At 48.8% G+C, this 22,932-nt stretch overlaps 1 protein-coding gene across 1 annotated transcript in view; it reads right to left on the reverse strand.

Moving 5' to 3' along the window:
- DRGX (dorsal root ganglia homeobox) overlaps positions 1 to 22,932 on the reverse strand; it is a 32,007-nt gene that overhangs the window by 1,968 nt on the left and 7,107 nt on the right. The window contains exons 5-7 of the mRNA XM_054503618.1: positions 20,653 to 20,831; positions 20,451 to 20,563; positions 1 to 343 (exon numbers count right to left, since the gene is read on the reverse strand). The exon at positions 1 to 343 is cut by the window's left edge and continues 1,968 nt beyond it. Coding sequence (XP_054359593.1) covers positions 78 to 343; positions 20,451 to 20,563; positions 20,653 to 20,831 — 558 coding nt within the window. The 3' untranslated portion in view covers positions 1 to 77. The remainder of the gene's footprint in view (positions 344 to 20,450; positions 20,564 to 20,652; positions 20,832 to 22,932) is intronic.

The raw sequence follows: 22,932 nt of genomic DNA on the forward strand, positions 1-22,932 counted from the left end.
GGAGAGTTTTCTGCAGGGGCTGAGGCTGGGAGAAGCAGGGGCGGGGGAGGGCAGGCCGGGCGGGGCACCGTGGACCCTCATACACTCTTCTCTGCCTCGCTCTGTTCCTTGGTGGGAGAGGTCTTGTCCTGGCTGCCATCTGGGGGCGCCGGCTTGGCGACAGGGCCAGGGCTGCTGCTGGTGGAAGGCAGGAGGTTGGCCGACTGCAGGACGGCTTCTGAGTGCTCACGGGCCTTCATGCGCAGGGCGGCCACGCTGGCCGTGCGGTTAGTCTGACAGCCATAGGTGGGAAGGAAGGAGAGTCCCATGGGGTCTGGGACACAGCAAGAGCACAGTGGGCCCCCTGGAAAAAGGAAAAACAACAGGCTCCCATCACTGTCTACTTTCTGCCTCTCAGGGCTGGGTGACAGGAAACGATCTGAGTTCTGAAGGACAGAAAGATTGATTCCCTCTGGTGCCAGATACTAAAGGGAGGACAAGTGCTCAGAACCTCAAAGACACACAAATAAGGGACCTAGTTAATCGTTCAAAGGATGGTCAGAGCATCAGTGACACCTGGCCAGTCCTGGCTCCCTTTCCAAGCAGCTGTGTGGCCTTAGGCCAATATCTTGGCTTCTCTGAGCCTCAGTCTCTACTTCTGTAAAATGGGGTAATACATACATCGCAGGATTATAAGGAGGGTTCCATTAAGTCATTCCACAGTCCCAAACTGTGTCAAGCCACCCCTAAGAACTCACTGGGGCACTGCGGGGATACCTTAAATGAAGGGAAACCCAGCCACACGTGTCAGGTGCTGGGCAAGCTGCTGGCTGCAGGCAGTTTCCGGCTTAACCACGAGATCCTGCTGCATTCCTGTCAAGAATGTTATTGCTTTGTGAAGCTGGATTTTGCAAGCACCACACAAAATTCCACATTGGAATATAAAATGTGCGTGGCGGAGTCTAATAGGATTCCAAGATTAGAGAAGCTGTACAAAGCTTATAAGGCACATAAGCCCCTTAGAATGGAATAGTGGCTATTTAAAAATGAAAGCAGTCAGGTGCAGTGGCTCACACCTATAATCTCAACAGTTTGGGAGTCTGAGGTAGGAGGATCGCTTGAGCCCAAGAGTTCAAGACCAGCATGGGTAACATAGTGAGACCCTATCGCTACAAAATAAAAATAAAAAATAAATTAACCAGGCATCATGATATGTGCCGATAGTCCTAGCTACTTGGAAGGCTGAGGCAGAAAGATCACTTGAGCCCAGGAGTTCAAGGGTGCAGTGAGCCATGATTGCATCACTGCACTCCAGCCTAGGCAACAGAGAAAGTCCCTGTCCCTAAAAAATAATAACATTAAAAAGAAAAGAAAAGAAAAACATTATTTTTCTTTCAATTTATAAGTATTATTTTTCAAATGGCTACTAAGTTGTCAGGACATACTTAGTGAGCTGCTTGGACCTAACCATTGAATGAACAGAACTGTTAACTGTTAGATATTGCTTATGGCCCAGGGGTGTCATGAACTGAGGTTTGAGAACCTCAGAGGGAACCAGTTTGGAAAGTGCTTAGTGTAGGTCCAAATCCAGGTCAATCCTTCTCACCCACGTGTTGCCTCTTGGCTGGTGATAATGGAAAATATGGAGAAGAAGGAATTTCCGAAGTGGTCCCAGCCGAGGCTGAGGGCCGCAGCAAGGTCAGCACCAAGGTCAGCACACTTGTGTCCCAGCTCCCCTGCAGTCCTGGACATGTCCTCAGGCTGCAAGTGAGCTTTGAGCTGCTGCCCTGCCTTTCTGAGCATGCTCTGGAGTCCTTCCTCAAGCCACCAAGGGGCAGTAATCGTGCTCACTGGAGCCTGGAAGGCCACCGAGGCCTGGCACCCACTTGTAGAGATCAACCTCAGGGGCAGCCAGAGCTGCACCAGCTTTTCCAGCAGCTGGGATGTCCCCACCCTCCCTTCCCAAGACAGCCTTCCTAATGCCAGAGCCAGGGTACCTTCTGCTCCCCTCAAGCATATTCACGTATCCTCCTTTTCCTTGCCAAGGCTGCTGAGAGACAAAGGGAAGCTCACCTTTACCACCCGCTGTTCCTCTCATCACATTATGGCCACCCATAATGTAGGCGTGGCTCATCCCCCTCTCCAGGTAAGAAAACTGAGGCTCCAAATTTGCACAGGTTATTGTAGAGATGGGACCAGAACCTCCTGGTGGCCTTTCCCTCTCCTGTATTGTAATAGGAGGTTTAAATGCAGCTTCACCTCCTACCTCAAGTTTGACTGAGGGACTGATCCAGTAGGCAGCAGATACCAAGATGAATGTGAGGCAGCACACACGCAGAGTGTGCAAGGGAGCTCTGAGACCAGCCCCACTGCCCTGCAGGCCCGCTGGCCTCCAGCCTGTCGTGCTTTTGGTCAAACCCCGGGGCCTGGCTGCTCCACTTCTCCTAGGGGCTCTTACACAGGCATAGCCACACCCTGACACCAGTCACTGAGAGACTCTCATGGGGAATGACAGCTTTTGCTGGGAACAATGACTGCTATGAGCCTCAGGCCTTCCTGATGGTTAGAACCCACCCCCATGGGGCCTTATCTTCCTCCAAGTCTCCCTGCCCAAAGGCACTCACTGGTGAGGAGCACCTAAACTGTGAAGACACCAAGTTATTAAGAATGGTGGTCCCCCTTGCAGCGGGTATGCTGTAGATTTGTATTTTCCTCTCTATGTCTACTTAGAATTTTTATTGTTTTTCTACAACGGAAATGAATGTCTTTTAAACTTAGAAACATAATGTTAATTTTAAATGAATGTTAAAAAGAAGGAAGGCTGAAGACAGACCCAGCAGGCACACCTGAGAGCAGAGACTCGTTGGGGCTATAGGCTCTCAGGGACCTGGAAGGGGCCATTGTCCTCAGGCTTAGCCCTGGGTAGCCGGCCCTGGGTCAGGTCAGATGAGAAAGATGGGCTCAATCCATCTCAGGCTGGTATTAACCCAGTCAAGGGCTTGCTTCAATGTAGGCATCAATGGTGAGTTCAATGCTCTGTAACTCAGTGGCAAATCTAGCCATGTGCCAGACACAGAAGTGACAGAGGCTCCTTCCGCTGGAGCCATAGCCTACAGCTGCTAGGTCACACCTGCAGCGGACCCCAAGAAAGCTACCCATAACTATACTCCTGGCCCTCAAAACCCAAACTTGTAAGTTAAGAGGAATAAATTAACTCACAGAACCAAGGCTGCCACAGGGTAAAGAGTCTACGTGTGCCTAGCTCACCCCACACACACATACACACACAGCATTGGATGGATGGGAAACTGAGGACCAAGTGAAGCCAAGGACCTTGTGGTTAAAAACCGTAAGGACTGTACATACCATGGAATATGACTCAGACTCAAAAGGAAGGGAATTCTGACACTCGCTCCAACAGGGGTCAACCTTGAAGACATTATGCTAAGTGAAATAAGCCAGTCACTAAAAGAACAAATCCTGCAGAAGTCCTCTTCTGTGAGGTCCCCAGAGTACTCAAATTCCCAGAGACAGAAGTAGAATGACACGGACCTGGGGCCGGGGAGGGGAAGTGGGAATTGTTCGCAGGTCAAAGCTTCGGTTTTGCAAGATGAAGAGTTCGGGAGATTGGCTGCACAAGAGCAGGAATGTGCTTAATACGACTGAATCATACACTTAAAAATGGTTAAGATGGTAAATTTTATGTTACGTGTATTTTACCATAATCAAAAAGAAAATAAGATGGTTTTTTTTTTTTTTTTAAGTGTACTGGCCAGAGGGGAGTTGAGGGCAAAGTGATCCAGGAAGATGAAGTGCACCCAGGGCAGCCTGGGCTGTTTTTATGGCTCCTGCAGTGAGCAAGAATCTTCAAAGCTCCTTGAGCCACCAAACACTCACCCAGCCACACCCAGTCCCACGTCCATGGGGCTGGCACTCTCAACCCACCGCACTCACTGGGCCTTTGCCTAAGGAAGCTTCGCAGGGTTTTCACACGTCCCTCCAGCTCTTGCCCATTGGAGGGAGGGGCAGGTGGGGGTGGAATTCCTCAGCAGGCAGCTGACCCTGATAGGTGCGCACTGACCAACAAGTCTTGGGGCCTGGCACAGTGGCTCACACCTGTAAAACCAGCACTTTGGGAGGCCTAGGCGAGTGGATCACCTGAGATCTGGAGTTCGAGACCAGCCTGACCAATATGGTGAAACCCCGTCTCTACTAAAAATACAAAAATTAGCCGGGTGTGGTGGCTTGCACCTGTAGTCCCAGCTACTCCAGAGGCTGAGACAGGAGAATTGCTTGAACCTGGGAAGTGGAGGTTGCAATGAGCCAAGATCGTGCCACTGCACTCCAGTCTGGGTGAAAGAGTGAGACTCCTTCTCAAAAAAATAAAAAGAGCCTTGGGCACACAGCCCGACACGTGCCGTCGCTCCCTTTCCTCATCTGCACCCCAAGCCTGGTCTGCAGCAAAAGTGTCCATCAAAAGGGGCGGATGCCTGCAGGTGGACACACAAACACGGTAACAGCCACACCTAGGAATGTGGCAAATGAGCCATGGCCATCTGAAGGGAGGTCCTCAGAGGCTGCCAAAGGGGCTTCCCCTGGACCTGCCCAGACCTGAATGAGAACTGGGAAGATGTGTGGATCCAAGACAGAGGCATGGAAAAGACAGAGAGAGGCCATCTGTGTAAGAGACAAGATTAAAAGCAAACAGGGGACAAATCTAGTGAAATGGTTAACAAGGAAAAGTGTAAAGTCCATAATCTGCATCCAAGGATCCAACTGCACAAAGGAGACATGGCTCAGCAATCAATCATGTGGTCAATACGACTTCACAGTAACTTCACTGCCATCCCACAGGGTTGTGGGTTGCCTTAACAGAGGCAGAACCTGCAGAAAAAGGAAGGGTAAAGTCCTTCTCTCTTGTGTGATGGTCACACCCTGCCTTATGTCTCCCATCAACAGACACCTCTGTCATCACCCTAAAGAAAAAAGCAGTGGGGGGAGGGGAAAGGAACTACAGTGATCTGGGCACATACACATGTTAACTTAAATTGTCCAACAACCAGCATCTCCCTTGAATTCTATAGCCATTTTTTGCAAAGGAAAAAAATGATTTCCACAAGCAGGATTCTTAAAAAACTGACTCTTGATTTCTCAGTGATCTGACAGTATCAATATGCTGCCTGCACAAACAACTTCATGGACCCTGAACACTGCCGAGAACTTGAAATAACATGATGGAGCTTCATCCTCTGGGGTTCCCAGGGTGTCTCATTAGTAAATAGCTACTGAGTAAAAATCCAGACCCAAAGCTCACGCACTTTGGCCATGAAACCTGTGCTCAAGTAGAGGCCGGGCACAGTGGTTCGCACCTGTAATCCCAGCACTTTGGGAGGCTGAGGTGGGTGGATCGCTTGAGCCCAGGAGTTTTGAGACCAGCCTGGGCAACATGAGAAAACCCTGTCTCTACAAAATATACAAAAAAATTAGCCAGGTGTGGTGGCAGGCACCTGTAATCCCAGCACTTTGGGAGGCCAAGGCAGGGGTATCACCTGAGGTCAGGAGTTCAAGACCAGCCTGGCCACCATGGTGAAACCCCATCTCTACTAAAAATACAAAAATTAGCCAGGCATGATGGTGTGCTCCTGTAATCCCAGGTACTCTGGAGGCTAAGGCAGGAGAATCGCTTGAACCCAGGAGGTGGAGGTTGCAGTGAACTGAGATCATGCCACTGCATTCCAGCCTGGGCAACAGAGTGAGACTCCATCTCAAAAAAAAAAAAAAAAAAAAAAGCCAGGTGTGGTAGCTCACAGCTGTAGTCCCAGCTACTAGAACCCTCACCAAATGCTTGAAGATTCTCCTATGTGCCAAGTGCATTTCTAACATAAGTTGTCTGATTTCCAAGACTGCCACAAACTAGAAAGAAATGTGGCTACTAGTGGCAGACACATTGATGGTTAATGCTGAGAAAAGAGACAAAATTTTATAAAACAGCCAAAAACACTCAAAATGCACAATAACCTGGAGCCATTTGCACAGAGACAAGCAGAGCAGAATCCCAGGATGGCCCAAAGCCATCACAGCGGCGACTGTGGGTCACAAGACATGATGTTTGACAGGGCTTTGAAAACTGCACCAAGCCTGTGACTATTAGTCTTGGGGCCACTGAGTTGGCCATGAGAGGAGCTAGGCACCGCCTCTTTATTATGTCATAAGGTGACAAACACACTTAGAAAAGGTCTACCCTAAAACCAAGTCATCATTATGGAAATCCTATAAACGAGTGACGATAGGACGTCTCTGGGGCCAGAAAAGCCAATGCAGCTGTGTAGGGCAGAAGAAGGTGATCAAAAGAAGAAGGTGGTCAGAAGAAGGTGGTAGAAGAAGTCTGGCCCCTGACCCCACTGTTAACCAGACACGGGACCCGCCTTCATCCACTCAAGCTTCAGCTTCTTCGCCTTAACACATGTATTTTGGGGATAAATCTTATAAAGCACCTGGTACTTAATCCTCAAACAATTATTTCCACAATTCCATACAAATTAAAGGACAATTCTAAGTCACAATTCACAGCTTATTCCAATTTCTGGTTCAATTCCATGACCAGCTGAAGAACCCAAGTTATCCTGAGTATCCCCCAGAGGACACCATGATGGACACGAGACCTGCAACAGTACTCATGCACACACATGTAACACTACATACATGCACATAGGGTATATGCAGTGACTGCACTCACCAGCACTGCATGCCTACCCTGCCATTGGCACAAGCCGTACACTTTTTCACAGCTGTATTTGTTCCTCAGTGAAATCTTCTCATCTGGCCAAAAAGTAATTTATACTGCCAAGAGAATTTTGAAGAGTAAGCCAAACAAACTTTCAAAACCCCCTCCTAATTACTTGATTTCTAGACATGGGACTCTAGAAGGGAGTAGCAGAGTATTTTTTTTGCTTTTTTTTTTTTAATTTATCAAAAAGCTATCATGTGCTCACTTCAGCAGCACATGCACTAAAATTGGAACAATAAAGAGAAGATAAGGAAATAATATTTTTTAAAGATAAAAAATTTAAATAAAAAAATTTTAAGCTATTATGAATGGGCTAAAAATTAAATTAGCTACTAAGGAAGTCATCCTTGTGTGCATATAGCAACAAAAAAACATGAATCAATCCATGGCCCAATAATAGGGAACTGGCTGAATAAGTTATACCCATATAGAACACACTACAACTGTGACAAATTATATTAAAGGAGGATATTTAGTACCATGAAAAAGATACTAATGAAATAAGACATTTAAAGAATAGGTAAAGGAGCAGTAAATAAACAATAAGTCATCAGTAAGTCAACATGCACACATTTTGGAATATGTATGCGTGTGTATAAAACATACACATGCAATAGACTGAATGTTGATGTCCCCCCACCCCAAAATTCATATGTTGAAATCCTGAACCCCAAGGTGACAGCATTGGGAGGTGGGGCTTTTGGAAGATGATTAAGTCATGAGCACAGATCTCTCAGGGACTAATGTCCTTACATAAGAGACTCCAGAGGGTTGCCCTGTCTCTTCCTCTTCCACTATACAAGGGCACAGCAACAAGACACCGTCTATGAATCCAGTGCCCTCACAAGACACTGAGTCTTCCAGCACCTTGATCTTAGACTTCCCAGCCTCCAGAACTGTGAGAAATAAATTTCCATTGTTTATAAGTCCCCAGGTTTATGGTATTTAGTTATAGCAGCCCAAACGGACTAAGATGATCCATATCCACATATACTAAAACACATATATGCATGTAGTGTACATATGTATATGTACAGCCATAGACCACATCAATCTAGCATTATAGGTGTATGTATATAAATATAAATTTACTTAGAAATAGAAAAATGTATAAATTTAAATTCTTAATTTAAACTTTTTAATTTAAAAGTTATTAAACATATGTTTATTAGAGATATATATATTCATAAATGACATTTTTAAATGTTCCAATACCAAAATATTCACAGTGGCTGGTTCTGGGTGTTGAGGCTATGAATTTTTTTATTTGTGTTTTATTGTATGTTTTGCTCTTTCTAAACTGACCAAGTATTACTCTTATAGAAAGGGTAATCTCCTTGGGGTTTGTGATTTCCTGTCTTCTCGCATTCAGATGATGGCGACAGATGTTCTCCTTCAGCACAGAGTCCCACACAGGTTGCAAAGGGATAAAGACCGAGTCTTCATCACCCACTGAAGACTCCAAGATGACTAATGGCCTCTGCCTGCACTCAGGGTATTGACAGCAAACATGGGGCTAAGGGTGCACCATGAGATTCACCAGCGACCTTCTATTCATCTCCCCTCCCATTTGTGTGGACCAAAGTCAGTGAGTCCCTTCCTGCTTGCCCCCACCCCATGAAACCCCTAAAAGGCCATGACTCCCTTCCTCCCCCTGGCAGGCTTGTGCCATCACAAAAGTCTATGCAAGAGCCCTCTGGTCCTTAAATGCAGCCTGAGAACATGCTACTACCTCCTGGACACTAAATTAAAACACACAATTTGATTTCCATTAAGTTACAGCAAATTCTGCTGAATTGATCTAATCGGCCTCCATTCCTATATGACATCATGCTTTAAAGGCTTGGTCTGAATATAAATACTTAATGTAATAAATACAGTCTGAAATATTTGATCTCCTTGGCAGTTTAATTGATCTACTACCAAGACTGACAGGAAAAATTAAGTTAGCTCTGTCTCGTCTCTGCCAATAGGACATGTTCATGAAAAGGTATGTGGACTCCAATGCCAGTGACAAGGAGAGCTCTCACACACGGTTTTCCTGTTGAACGTTCAGGTTAGAATAACGAGTTGAACAGAAAATGAATACATGGATTTATGAGACGTCTAACGCAAACAGCATAGTTCACTTATTTCCACTTTATAGTTAAAATAAATAAACTAATAAACATTTTGTGAGTCATCACACCAGTTCCTTATAGTTCACATGGAGAGTTTAAGTGGGAATATTGGTAGATACCTACAATATTTAAGCATATTTTTAGCTGCTGTGTTTAAGTGCAGTCACCAATAATCAAACAAAAAACAAGGCCAAACTCACACCTGGACACACTGTCTTCTACTAATGGAACTCCTGAAGTACTTTCTCCTCCTCTTGTTTTATGGATTATTTCTTGTCTTTTCACCATGAGCCGTGTTTGTCTTTGTACACACCTCACCTCCCAAGCTTGATGTATGTGCCTCCCCCATCCAATCTCACATCCCTGATTGCAGAACAAAACTGTCCCATTTTGGTACAAAGTAAACACTCAGTGAATGTTTGGTGAAGGGAGAAAAGGAGAGAGAATCTATCTTTCTTGACCGAGTTGGCACATTTTAGTTCCTCAAAGTTGCCATCTCCCGGGTTCTAAGCTTCCTCAATACCCCATGGAAAGAAAAACTGTATTCTTAACGAAGTTACCCAATCTGATTAATGTCAAAATCCCTGAGCTAATTTGGAAGGGGTTTTGGTGGAATCAGCTCTAAATCCCACCCATCCCTTAATTTCACCTATTACGTGTAAGGCCTCTGTCTCGACAATTACTTATTCACTCAGCAAACACTCATTGATGGGGGCCAACTCAGCCAACCATTCCAACCAGAGCCTTGTGCTGTGACACAGTCTCAGGGCCAGTGCACGTGTTCTTTTTCTGCTTGGATGTCTCTGCAGGGTCAAATAAATAATGACAGTGGTCCCCAGATCCAAGGACCCCCAGCACAGCCAGAGCAGCCACAGGGATGCATGTTCCTGGCAGTCAGATGCCAATTCACACAACCCTCCCTCCTTCCAGCGGCAGCCAGAACTCGGCATGGGCAGGCTGCTTCTCCTGCTGCCTCTGGCACCAGCCAGAGCCTTCTGCTCAGCTCCGTGCACTCCAGGGCCCCATTGATTAGCAGGAAGGGCAAACCCATCAGCACCCATAGGAAATGGCTTCTGGAAAGTGAGTTGCAGGTTTTCAAGCCAGAAGATGACAGAAGGTGCCTGTCAAAGGAGCAGAATCAATACAGGGTGTAGGGGGTTGGAAGGTTGCACACCCAGGTCCCTGAAATGTTGTGCCTCTGACGTTCATGCTATGTGACCTTGGACAGTTCTATCTCTTCTCCAGGCCTCAGGTTCCCCCACTATAATCTGCAGAAGCAGTGGTAACATGTTCAACAAAGAGATTTCCTACAAATCTTAAGTGCCAGCATTCTCCACCTGTCTTCCTGACATCAGCTGGAGGGACCAGGGTTGACCCAGCCACTTTCCCCATGAGGAACGACCACTTCTGTCCCTTGAGTCCTCTGCTCCCCAAATACCTGTGTCCTCAGTAACGAGCCAGGAGCCCTGGGAGACTGTGTTGCTTTCCTGGAGCCCTATGTGCTGCCCACACACCATGAACCCCAGTCACCATGCACTGGGTACTGGGAAACTCTCCCATGGGAGAGTAAATGCTTGCAGGAAGCAGAAACCTCTGCCTCAGCGATCGAAACCCAAGCCTTAATCAGATCCCAAGTGACTTTTTGGCCTCAGCATCATGACTCTAACAACAATTACGAGCACTTAGGTGGATTTGGATGTGCCAGATACATGGGCACCATTAGGTATGGCCGTTACAGTCTTTGTTTCACAGGTGAGGAGTCTGGCATCCACCCCAAGGTGACCCAGTGTCAAGAGGGAGGCAGCACTGCCAGGCTCCTTCCCCGTGTTCATGTTTCTCTCTGCCTGGGGGACCCTCACCCATTGCACAGCTCAAGCATCTCCTCTGGAAAGACTTCTTCCTGTGGAGAAAGTTCTTCCCTCCTCTGGGCTTCCCCATATTTTGTATGCCCTTGTTTGCTTCTATGAGAGTCCATGGCTGTCACCTGAACTAGGATTCTTGGTGGACCTGTCTCTCCAAGCCCACCCCCCAGCCCTCCAGATCCTTCGGGTAGGGATGAGTCTAATTCATTGCTAGATGCTCAACCTGTGGTTCAGAGTCTGGCAAAGTGTAGCTGCTCAGTGGGTGCTGAATGAAGAACAGGAGAGCCTTAAGGTCTCTGGAGCCCAGCAGGTGGCCAGCAGTGCAAAGCCAGGGCCAATATCTTTGGAATCTCCTAAGAAAGGACCTTCTCCCAGGCCCAGAGCAACACAAGATTCTTTCATTCTTTTCCCAAACTGCATTACATTTTACTCTGCACCAGACTCTGTGCTGGGGCAGAGGTAGGTGGAAGGACCCAGAGGCGTGTTGGATGTGACTAGTGCCCTTAAAGTGTAAATAGTCCCAACTGGAAGTACGGGTGGTCAAAAACAAACACCCCAACTCATGTCAGGGGCCAGCATAATCTTGATACCTGTGGCAGTTAGTGTCTGCAGTCAGTCTTCAATGGACCACACCTCCCAGGACTCATGCCCACGTGCAGTCCCCTCTGCCTGAGTCTGGGCTGGCCCGGTGATTGGCTTTAATCAATAGGATGCAGCAGCAGTGACACTGTACCCATTCTGGGTGTGACCCTTAAGAAGGCCTGGCATCCTCTGCTTTTATACTCTTGGTATCCAACCACCATTCAACCCTACCCCAAGCTAACCATAGGAGAGACCATGCGGAGAAAGAGGGAGAGATTCCAGCCTCCCAGCATCCTGTAAAAGCACCAGACACCTAAGTAATGCCATCTTGTATATACCAGGCCCAGCTGCCATCTGACTGCAACCTCACGAAAGATCCTAAGGAAAAGCAGCAGAAGAACTGCCCAGTTGAGCCCAGCCAGCCCTCAGAATGATGACAGACAACACAACAGTTGCTATTTTATAATACTAACTTTTGGGGCAACCACAGTTAAGTAAAACCATACCAAAACCTGGAATGGAGATTATAAGAAAAAAACCACAGGCCCATCTCCTCATGATCATAGCTTCAAACTCCCTAAAGAAAACATTAGCAAACCAAATTCAGTAATATGTAAAAAGAATAGCATGTCACATCTAATTTGGGTCTATTCCAGGAATGTGCAGTTGTTTTAACATTTAAAAAAAGAATCAATATAATTCATCCTACTAATATATTGAGAAAGAAAAACAATCATGCAGTCAGCTCAACAGCTACAGAAGTGATGAAATTCAATATTCACTAATATTAGTAATTTTAAAAATGATAAGATAAAATTCTTAGAAAGCTAGGACAAGAAGAAAATATATTTAATTGATAAAGGGTATCTTTTTTAAAAAAAAGGCAGCAAACACAACTGTGAAACCCTAAGAGCTTCCTCATGAGATCAATAAAGCAACAGCAGGTCACACACACCACATATTGCATGATTCCATTCACATGAGATGTCCACAGTCTACAGAGACAGAGGGCAGAGTCAGAGTCGCCCTGGGCTGTGCAAAATGGAGGAAGTGCCAGTGACTGATAATGGGTACAGAGTGGTGAAAATGTTCTAAAATCGATTGTAGTGATGGTGAACACTCAAATGGTGAATACACTAAAATTACTGAATTGTACACTTTAATGGATGAATTGTATGTAATGCAAATTATATCTCAATAAAGCTTTAAAAACATTAGAATAAGGCCAGATGCCTGTTCTCACCACTTCTGTTCAATACTGTATTAGAGGTTCTACCCAGCACAGTCCAACAAGAAAAAGAAATTGAAAAGTGTAAGCTTGGAAAAGAATAGACAAACTGTCTTTATAGACATGCTTGTGTACATACAATATCATAAAGAATCTATGACTAAACCTAATTGCAACAAATCTTGTAAACATAATGCTGAGCCAAAGAACTCAGACACAAAAAAATACATACTGTAAGACTCCATGTATACGTGTGTGTGTGTATGCATGTGTGTATATATATGCTGTATATCTACTATATATAGTACATATATGTATATGTGAAGTTCAAAAAAGTCAAGACTATAGACTGAGCCTCCCAAGTCCAAAATTTGAAATGCTGTAATTCTAGAACTTTTGCATGCTAACATGACACACAAATAAAATGCTCATTGGAGTGTTTCAGATTTAGGATTTTCAGATTTGGGATGCTCAACCAGTAAGTAAAATACAAATATTCTGAAATCCAAAAAAAAATGCAAAATCAGAAACACTTCTGGTCCAAGCACCATGGATAAGGGAAACTAACCGGTACAGTGTTTCAGAATGCCTACTTCAGTGGTAAAGTTATATCACCATAAAAGTCAGCAGAGCGGTGTCTTTTGCTGGGAAGAAAAGTGACATGAGTAAAACAAGGCACATGGAGTTAGGAGTGTAGAGTGCAAGCAAGGTCATTTGGATGCTTGAAACCATTAGTAAAGTCTTAGGTGCATGCTTCATGCATTTTTCTAATGAATATTCTATTTTACAATAAAACCATTGTAAAAATTGTTTTTAAATTTTTTAAAACATCACAATTTTTTTAAAAAGGAAAACAGCATTAAAGAAGAAGAGGGGAAAGATGGTTTCGGGGGGCCTCTGAGGAGGAAGAGGTCACTTCTGACTCAGGTCAGCCTTTGTGGACAAACGCTAAGGCCAATACAGCCCTCAGAAGCTGGACACTTCAGCCTGGCCTGGAAGTCCAAGGGCAAAGGCCAAAGCAAAGCAAAACATCCTTGACTAATGCAGGGGCCTTGCCCTTAGGAAGGCCATGGCCAGACCTCTGCTAGCACTCCCTTCCCCTGAACATCCTTCCCCTCATCCTCAGACATTCGGTGCAGGACCAAGACTGCCGCTCAGTTGCTGGTGTCTAGTGAGTGCCATTGCATGCCTGCAGTACGCGGGGCACATGACCTACAGCAGCTCCTTCAGTCCTCACAGCGTCCAAGGCCTCTGCAGGGAAGATGGGGCCAGACTCCAGCCTGTCTGTCCCCAGACTCCTCCCAGCCTGGGCCTTACCTGCAACTGGCTGGAACTATGTCACATCTCCAGAGGACATGAGGCGGAAGGCAAGGAGTCAGATCTTACTCCATTGTCCTGCCGCTGTTCTCTGGCCTCGGGCTCCGACTCTAGGGAACCACACTGGGGATGAGGGTCCCCATCATGTCCACCTTGCCCAGAAGTCTGACCCCTCCCACCTGGGAAGGTCAGCCATGATGCCGCCACTCGACAGGCTGCCCTGCCCAATGCAGGGGGGTGGCTGTGACTCCTGCAGCGTGAGCATGCGGTGAGTTATGAAAGCTCTCCCCTGGCAGCTGTAATTATGTCCCACCTCACACCCACCTCTGTGAATCACAGGTTAGAGGCAGACCAGCTAAGTGCACCGGGGAGAGCACCTCCTCCGCTGACTGGCTCTCCAGCCCCAGCCACTCCCGCCCGGCCTGTGGCCAGCACTTCTCCGGAACAAACCCAAGTGCCTCCCTGGCCATTAATAACCTCCTCTGCATTAATGAATTGTGAATGAAATCCTGGCCATTAAGACAGCCTAAGAAAATTCTTTGTATTGGGACAGATTTTTCTCTGGACACCCATTATTGTCATGTTAGTGCTCCCTGCATAGGAGTAGGGTCCTGCTCTCTTCTTATTTGAGAGTTTCCATAAAATAAAACATGCCCACAGTGAGCCCAGCAAGCCTGCCTGACCATCCCAGAGGACAAAGCACATCACTGCTTGAAGCCCCAGGGAGCCCGAACCAGGAAATCCTACAAAGGACATCTCAACATGGTCAAAAAGTGGAGCAACAAGGATTACAAGGAAAAGGTAAATTTCAGTAGCAATAAAGTTCAGAGAAATGGGAGAAGTTTTGGAGAAGGTACTTTATTGGGTCCTTTAAAAGTGAATGGGGTCTAGGGACTGCAGCTGGGCATGAGAATGGAGGACTCTGGTCAACAATAGTAGTTGGTGTTCAATGATGGTTAGTGATAGTGTCGCTTCCCACATGCTACCCATTGTCTTGAGGGCCTCGAATGCTCTAGTTCGTGTTCTCCTCATTCAGTCTTACGAATTCAGTGCTATTATGATCAAGATCCACATTCTGCAGATGAGTGAGCAGAAGTACAGAGTGTTTCAGTGATTTACTCAAGATGTGCATGGCTACAGAATAGAAGAACTACGGTTCACACCCGCAGGCCCTTGCTGGAAGCCGCTGTGCTAGTCAGCTGCTTCAGAATTAAAGGAGAAAATCCCCACAAGAGCCTGGTTTCTGATTGCCTAGCTCTGACCCTGGTGGGCAGCTTCCTGACTTGAGGCAGCCAGTTGCCTCACTGCCTGATGGGGGCAGCCTGAGGGCCATCCAGGTGCCCACTTGGTAACCCTGCAGACTGGTCTGCCACACCTGCACCTGTGGACACTCCACCTGGCCAGCCTCACTGGAGTGGCCAGGACCTCCTTCCCAAAAAGGGCTGCCATCTCCCACACCCCACCTCCAACCCTTGCCCGGCTCCCTCTGGCCCGAGCAGCCCTGCTGACCTTGGCAGCCACATCTTTCTCATGCACGTGCTGCCCCACAGGCCCCAGCATCAACCCTTCTGTGCTAGCATCCCCAGCTCTCTCAATATGTGGAGGCTCTCTCACTATGTGCAATACAAGGACTTCACATCCATGACAACCATGCCCAGAACCAAAAGACCAGAACCCCCAGCTCAGAGTCCTCTGATGTGTAACCACACATAACGCTCTCGGCGGTGCCCCAATTGCTCACTGGGAGAACAGGTCTTGCCCTGGGGCATTGGGAGCCCTGCATCAGCCTCACATTCTAGCTGGGAGCTGGTGCAGCACAGAACAGCCTTGGCTTAGATCCTCAGTCACAGGGGAGCAGCACCCAGGGGGTATCTAGGGCTGGGCCTGAACCTCCGTGGCATACCCAGAGATATTTGCTATCTTCAGTCCAAGGCTGTGTGATCCCAGTAAGACCACAAAGCCTAGGGAAGGAGGCTAGCACTGATTTGTGTCTGGGAGCTGAAAACAACTTTGATTCATTTCTTCTGGGTGAATTGCAAGCTGCCATGGGCTTGGAGAAGTGGTTGAGATGTCTGGGCTGGAAGGGGCCCCAGGGCTCAGCCCACATTGGTTCTGGTCTCTGTGGTCCTTGGCAAGTCCAGCCCCTCCCCCAGTAGACTTATGACTGTCCCTACTTGCTGGGGAGCAGCAAGGAGGGATGTCCAAGGCCTCTCATTGTCCCCCAACCAGCCACGCTCATCCAGAGGAATTAATGAAAAAGTGGTGTCTGGTAGTGCCAGGCAGGAAGGGAAGGACATATCAGGAACCTGAGGACAGCAGCCTCCATCCCAAGGGGAAGACCCACCTGAATCAGTGATGTGTGAGCAAGCTACTCCCCCTCCCCAAGCCTTGGTTTCTCATTTATAAAAAGAGCTCAGTCATGTGCCTTCTAGCACCAGCATGCATGCTCTGCTAGTCCCCTAGTTGGCTAGCAGCCCCTAGGGAGCAGGGTTCAGGCCTGAGAAAAGGAGAACTGGTTCAGCCAACAGCTGTGCCCAGCTACCTCTGGGGATGCAGGAAGATGAGGGAGGCTATGTCATAGCCCAGAGCTCCTCAAACTGAGCTAGGACCTAAAAAATTGAGGTCATTCCTTGCCCAGGCCTAGAGTGGGCTGTGTGCTTAATTTCTGAAGCCTGGGGAAACCTAAGAGAAGGAGAAGACTGGGCTGCAAAAGTCAGAAAGCTGTGCTGGCCCCAAGCCACATAACACATGTTCCACCCTCACCCTACCTCTGGGCACTCTCCCATAGGCACCCAACACACCAGCCATTCTCCGGAGGGGTCTGGTTCTCCTCCTCGCCCCTGGAACGCTTTGCCTATGCCATTCCCTACACCCAGAATCCTTTCCCTCCTTCTTCCTGGACACTGTCTAGGGAGACTCTATCATATTCTCCTTCTGTCTCCAGAAACCACCTTTGAAACACAGATTGCCACACTGTGTGTGTGTGTGTGTGTGTGTGTGTCCCACCTGCTGGAGAGGGACCCCGGGGAGAATTGAACCCTGGGGATGTTAGAAGCTGACTATGCCGCAGGCACACACCTCCCACCCCGACCCAGGGTCCTGGAGCAGAGATCCCCACACACCTCCAAGGACGAGGCAGCACTGACCTGCTGACTCCAAGGCAGCCCCAGGGACTGGCAGCTCAGAAGACCTCACTTCCAGAAGTGTCCCACAATGGAGCCAGGCACTTTTAGAATGGAGAGGTGCTGCGACTCACATAAGCAATCCCAGCTTCACCCACTGGTTGTACAACTACAGACCCCCTCTTGCTATAATGCTGACCACACTACCATGAGAATTGAATGGCAGGTTGCCTGGTAGAGCACAGGAGAACTTTCCATAATCGCTCACTTTCCTCCCTTTCCAACACGACTTAGCTTGTCGGAGATTTAAAAGCCACTGCTCAGAGAGGCCAGGCAGGAGTGCGCCGTGGAAGGGGAAGGTGTCAGGATGAGCCCAGGGAGGAGAGCTTCGCTGGGGGCAGGAGGCAGGTATGCAGAGAAAACTCAGGAAGCAGAAATGGGACACCCCCTCACAGCCTGTCACAAAACAGCAGGGCCATGGCAGGTCCAACCAAGGACCCGCCAATTTGGCCCAAAGACTTGGAGGCAACATTTAAAAGATGGAAATTGTTATGGACTGAATGCTTGTGTGTCCCTCCCAAAATTCATAGGTTGAAATCTTGTGATGGCGTTCAGAGGCAGGGCCTTTGGGAGGACATCGGCCGTGAGGGCAGAGCTCTCATGAATGGGACTCGTGCCCTCTTAAGAAGAGTCCTGAGAGGAGCTTGCTCTCTTTCCACTAGGAGCAGTCAGCAGCCTGCAGCCCCAGAAGAGGGCCCTCACCAGAACCCAACCCTGCTGGCATCCTGATCGCAGACTTCCAGCCTCCAGCACTGTGAGACATAAACTTCTTCTGTGTCTAAGCCACCCAGCGTAGGGCACTGTGTTATAGCAGCCTGAACCAACTAAGACAGGAATACTTCAAATATAAATACAAATCTCCAGCTTCTCTGGAAAATACAGCAATTCTGGCAACGCAGCATCCATGTTCCCACATGGCCACAATCAGCTGGCCGAGCAACGGCTGCCCCTTGAGTGGGCAAAGGTGACCCAGCCTGCCTCTGCCCAACCCGAATCTGAGGGTGCCCCCAGCATGGCTCCTTGCATAGCTGCTTCTGGTGGTAGCGACATGTGCCTTTTACCCAGGCCTCTCTCAGAAGTGGGAAAATGACAAACAGACCCAGAGGGCCTCCTGTTTCAAGAAAAGGGAGCAAGAGCTCATTTGTAACTGGGGAAGAAAAGACAACACCTGCACACGCTCACTTTGCGCCCACCTGCCTGGCTCTGGAAACACAGTATGTTGCCCACCTCAAGGGCCCACCATGCCCCTGACTAGTCAAGAAGGGGATCTCACAGGGGTGTGCTGGCTGCCCCTGAAGGGCCCCTAGAGTGCACAAAGACACGTCCAAGTTTGATGAGCCCACTGTGGTTCCTGCCACCTCCACAGGGCCCTGCACCGCCTAAGATCCGGCAAGAAAGGCAGCAACAGAGAAAAGTCCATCTCCAGCAAGGCAGGCATGGGGCAGGCTCCGGGGTGGGGTGACAGGTCACAGCCCAGCCAGAAGGGCTTAGGGAAGGGGTGGAGGGGAGAGGAAGAGAATGGACAGATGTTTGTGGCCATGTTCACTCAGGCCAGTTGGTCCAGTTCAGCACCACCCCTCCTGTCCGCACCAGCCTCTGTCCTGGGTTGGTGCTGAGCTGGGAGCACCCCCAGGGTGTGGGAGCCACAAGCCCAGCTCTGTCTCCCTCTCACACACTGCCCTCAGCCTCCCCACCCTCCTGGCTGCAGTCTCTTCCTCAGGCCCCCTTCAGCCACTGCTGTCGTCCAACGGGGCCTCAGCTCAGCCTATCAGAGACGCCGTGGGAATCACTTCCTATTCATGAGGGCAGAGTAGGGCGAGCAACCCTCATTTGTAAGAGAGAAGATGACTCTCAGGAGCTGACCTGGCCCTTGCCAAAGCAGACAGGGCTGGGTGGACATAGGATTGATTGTTCCTTTGCCAAGCTCCAGCTCCTTGGATGATGCCTGCATCCCACTGGTAATCTTCTGGATCCCCCTTCTAATTGGTTGCCTGCACCCCTGTAGCCCTTGAGCAGCCCACTGTGTCTTGTAAATATGTCCCAAGATTGCTCTATGGGGTTGGGGAGTGGGGGGGTTCTATGTGGCCCCCAGAGCACCTGGACCGTGGAGCTGAAGGAAGTACCAGGAGAAGGTACTGAGCTAAGCCTAGTCCACATCAGCCGACTGAGCCAGGGGATGCACCCAGCTGCCTGGACCACTCAGAAGCAGCCCCAAGCTAAAAGGACTCCACTTCCTGCAGTGGAAAGTCCAGACTCAGGATCCTAGCATTCAGGGCCATCAAGCTCTGGCCCCTGCCAGGCACCCTCACCCTATCTCTGGGCACTCTCCCATGGGCACTCTCCTCACCCCTGGAACTCTTTGCATATGCTGTTCCCTACCCCCAGAATCCCTTCCCTCCTTCTTTCTGGACACTGTCGAGGGAGACTCCATCATATTCTCCTTCTGTCTCCAGAAACCGCCTTTGCAACACAGATTGCCACACTGTGTGTGTGTGTGTGTGTGTGTAAGTGTGTGTCCCACCTGCTGGAGAGGGACCCTCCTCGAGAGCAGGGAGACCTCAGGCCTTAGCAGAACATGCAGGGGACACCCTAAGGGTGTGTCTCCTACTTCCTATTATCAGAAAAAAAAGCCTACAGCCTGCACCTATGCCCCCACCTCCCAGACCCCCTGTGACAAATGAGCCCCCTAACACTCACTCCCCCAGACCCATGCTGGGGCCCAGCTCTGTTCCTGGCCAACACAGCTGCTCAGCCTGATCACTGAAGGAATAGGTTTGGGGCCAGGATCTGAGAAACACTGGATAAGCCCATTCCAGTGAGGCTGCTCAGAAATCCCAAGGGCCAACCCACAGAGGCTCCTCTCTCTGAGTCTGACAAAATGCCCCTAACGATTTCCATCCTTCAGACGAAACAACAGCCACCGAGAAGAGAGCACATCCTGGAAAACCACAAATCCTAACGGCTCAGACCTCTGCCATCAGGAGACCTGGGGAAGGCAAGTGGCCCAGCCGCATGCATGGAGAGGGAGCTGGGAGCAGGGATGATCGTCCCACACAAGCCCCACCCATGAGCTGCAGGTTGGCACCTAACACTGTTTCCAGGGAGCAGGAGAAAGCTGTGAACATGGAAGGTCACTGTGGGGCAGCCTCCTCTAGGACCAGCCCTCTGTGGGTGGAATGATGCTTAGGACATTCTCTCCATGCTCAGGCCGCATGTAGGAAGCAATCAAGATAGCACTGGACAGCACCAGTGGCCCTGGCTGTGGCTGACAGGAGGCGAGGAAGCTGCACAGGCCCAGGTGAAAGGACGGCCGAGCTGAGACCCAGGCTGGTCACACAACATCCACCACCCCCACGAGGTCACGCCCACCAGCCCAGCCGAACCCAAACTCACCTTTGAGGGAGGCCACGTGGGACAAGGCCTGGGCGTAGGTGGCCGTGTTCAGGAGAGTCCCCGGCAAGCAGGAGGGGAAGAAAGGCCCTGCAGGACCTACCGTTCGCCCCAGGCTGGCAAAGGAAGGAGATCATATGGAGGTCTCGCCCTGTGTCTGCAGTGCTGCCCCCGGCCCACCGGGCTTGGAGACCCACAGCCTCACCTCTGCTGGGCCTCCAGCGCCTCCTTCTTACTCCGGGCTTGGTCCCCAGGAGGCGGGGAGTTGATGTTTCTCACTGGAGGAGATGTCACCTCTGCCATGGGCTCCTTGGCTCCTGGCTCCTGGTCTGAGGCCCCTCTCTCCGTCTTCCTCCATTTGGCCCTTCTGTTCTGGAACCAAACCTGAATCCCCGATGGAAACATACACCCAGTGAAAATCAGACAGGAGGAAGAAGCCAGAACCCTGGACCCAGTGCTGGCACTCACAGCTCACCCTGCAGCCTCCTCTGCACACCATGCCCTCTGAACCGCAGCGTCAGGCCCACAGAGGGGTCAGAAGATCCACTTAAAAGATTAGGACAGGCATTTTTAAATAAATGTTAAATAATAGAAAGTATCCGAATGCCCATAGTAAGGGTAAAAGCACTGTCTTGTGGAAATCCTTAAAGTTGAGTCACACGCAAGTTCATTTATTTGATGTGAAATGTATTTCCTACTGGAGGTGGAGGATCACCAGCAAAGCAGCTTAAGAAACCTGACCCGAGGCTTCCTCATCACAAAGACTCGCTAGCTCTTCTGACAACCGTGGCCTGGGTACCTGGGTGTGTCTGGTCTGGCCTCATATCTATGATATCATCTGGATATACATCATGACATATTCGTGATCAGCAGCCCAGTGCACCCATTAGAAACATTGACTCTGGGTCAGGCGTGGTGGCTCAGGCATGCAGTCCCAGGACTTTGGGAGGCTGAGGTGGGTGGATCACTTGAGGTTGGGAGTTTAAGACCAGCCTGGCCAACATGGTGAAACCCCATCTCTTTTTGTAAAAATACAAAAAGTTAGCCGGGTATGGTGGTACATGCCTGTAATCCCAGCTATTCAGGAGGCTGAGGCAAGATAATCACTTGAACCCAGGAGGTAGAGGTTGCAGTGAGCCAAGATCATGCCGCTGCACTCCAGCCTGGGTGACACAGTGAGACTCCATCACAAAAAAAAAAAAAGAAAGAAAGAAAGAAAAGAAACTGGATCCAGCCGTGCCCTAGAATTTGAGACCTCAGTAAATCTGGTTTAGAATCCACTGCATCCCTATGAGATAAGTAGCCCTGTTATCCCCATTTTACAGATAAGAAAATTAAGTGCAGAGAGGTTAATTAATTTGCCTAAGGCCATCCAGGTGGTAAATGGCAGATCCACAGTTTGAAGCCCAATGGCTTGGCTGGGAACTGTGATTCAAACTGTTTGGGGGTAATAACTGTGGCCACCCCATAAGCCTTGTTAGGAAGATTGGCATGCCTGCAAAACACCAAGCACAGGGCCTGATGCATAGCCATCCATCACTCAGTAAACATGTACTCATGTCATCTCCATCACCCTCAGGTTACAAAAAACCTGGTGATTCACCTTGACCTAAGCACCTTCTTAGAGGTAGGTGCAGGGTTCTTTAAGCCTTAGAAACCAAAACTGTATTCTGCAGGACGGCCTCATGGAAGCCGGGCAGCCCAGATTCAAGGAGTTTCCAGAGGTCAGTGAAATCCTGCTGCTGTTTACTCCTTCCAGCAAAACCTCTTCCCTCCTCTCCTGGGAGATAATTCCTGACTACAAAGAAAAAAAAATGCTTGGCAAGACCTCCCTTCAATTCCCCAGGGCATCCTCTTCTCCCCTGGCTGCTGGCACACTGGCCCCAGAGAGAGCCTGAGTCCTTGAGGCTGAGCCCTCTGCTGGGCTGGCCCACCCTATCTCTTAATTTTCATTCTCCTTTAACTGGGTTTCTTTCTTTCTTTTCTAATCTACTTGGCTTTTAATTGCACATATCAGCAACCATTGAATAATGATTTTATCTATATTCTAAATTTAGGGCAGTTAAATGCAAAGCAAAATGCAGACACTTTCTTGCGTCTTAATTGAATGAAGGTCACAGCTATAACAACATTTAATTGAGCTATTTTTCATTATCATATTTTAATGACTTTGCACTGACAGTTCGCCTGCTTCTGAGGAAAGAGCATGATGGAGTCGTTTATTTCCCTATTTAGTTATTGTTTGACAACATCAGCTTCGATTAAGACCCTGCTTTATAGAACATTAATCATATTTGAATGAGCAAGGGGTATAAATGTAAACACATCTCCCTTCCCACCACCGAAGCCCACGTCCCCACACGGAGGCTCACTAAACAAACGCTTCACAGCCATTGTCTGTCTGCATAATAGCCAACAACAGCCTGAACAACAATTCCCGGCTTTAATTGTCACCACCCCTATCTTACCCTTGCACCTTTCAGGG

The sequence above is a fragment of the Pongo pygmaeus genome, chromosome 8 (assembly GCF_028885625.2).
Source record: "Pongo pygmaeus isolate AG05252 chromosome 8, NHGRI_mPonPyg2-v2.0_pri, whole genome shotgun sequence".
Classification (NCBI taxonomy): Eukaryota; Metazoa; Chordata; class Mammalia; order Primates; family Hominidae; genus Pongo; species Pongo pygmaeus.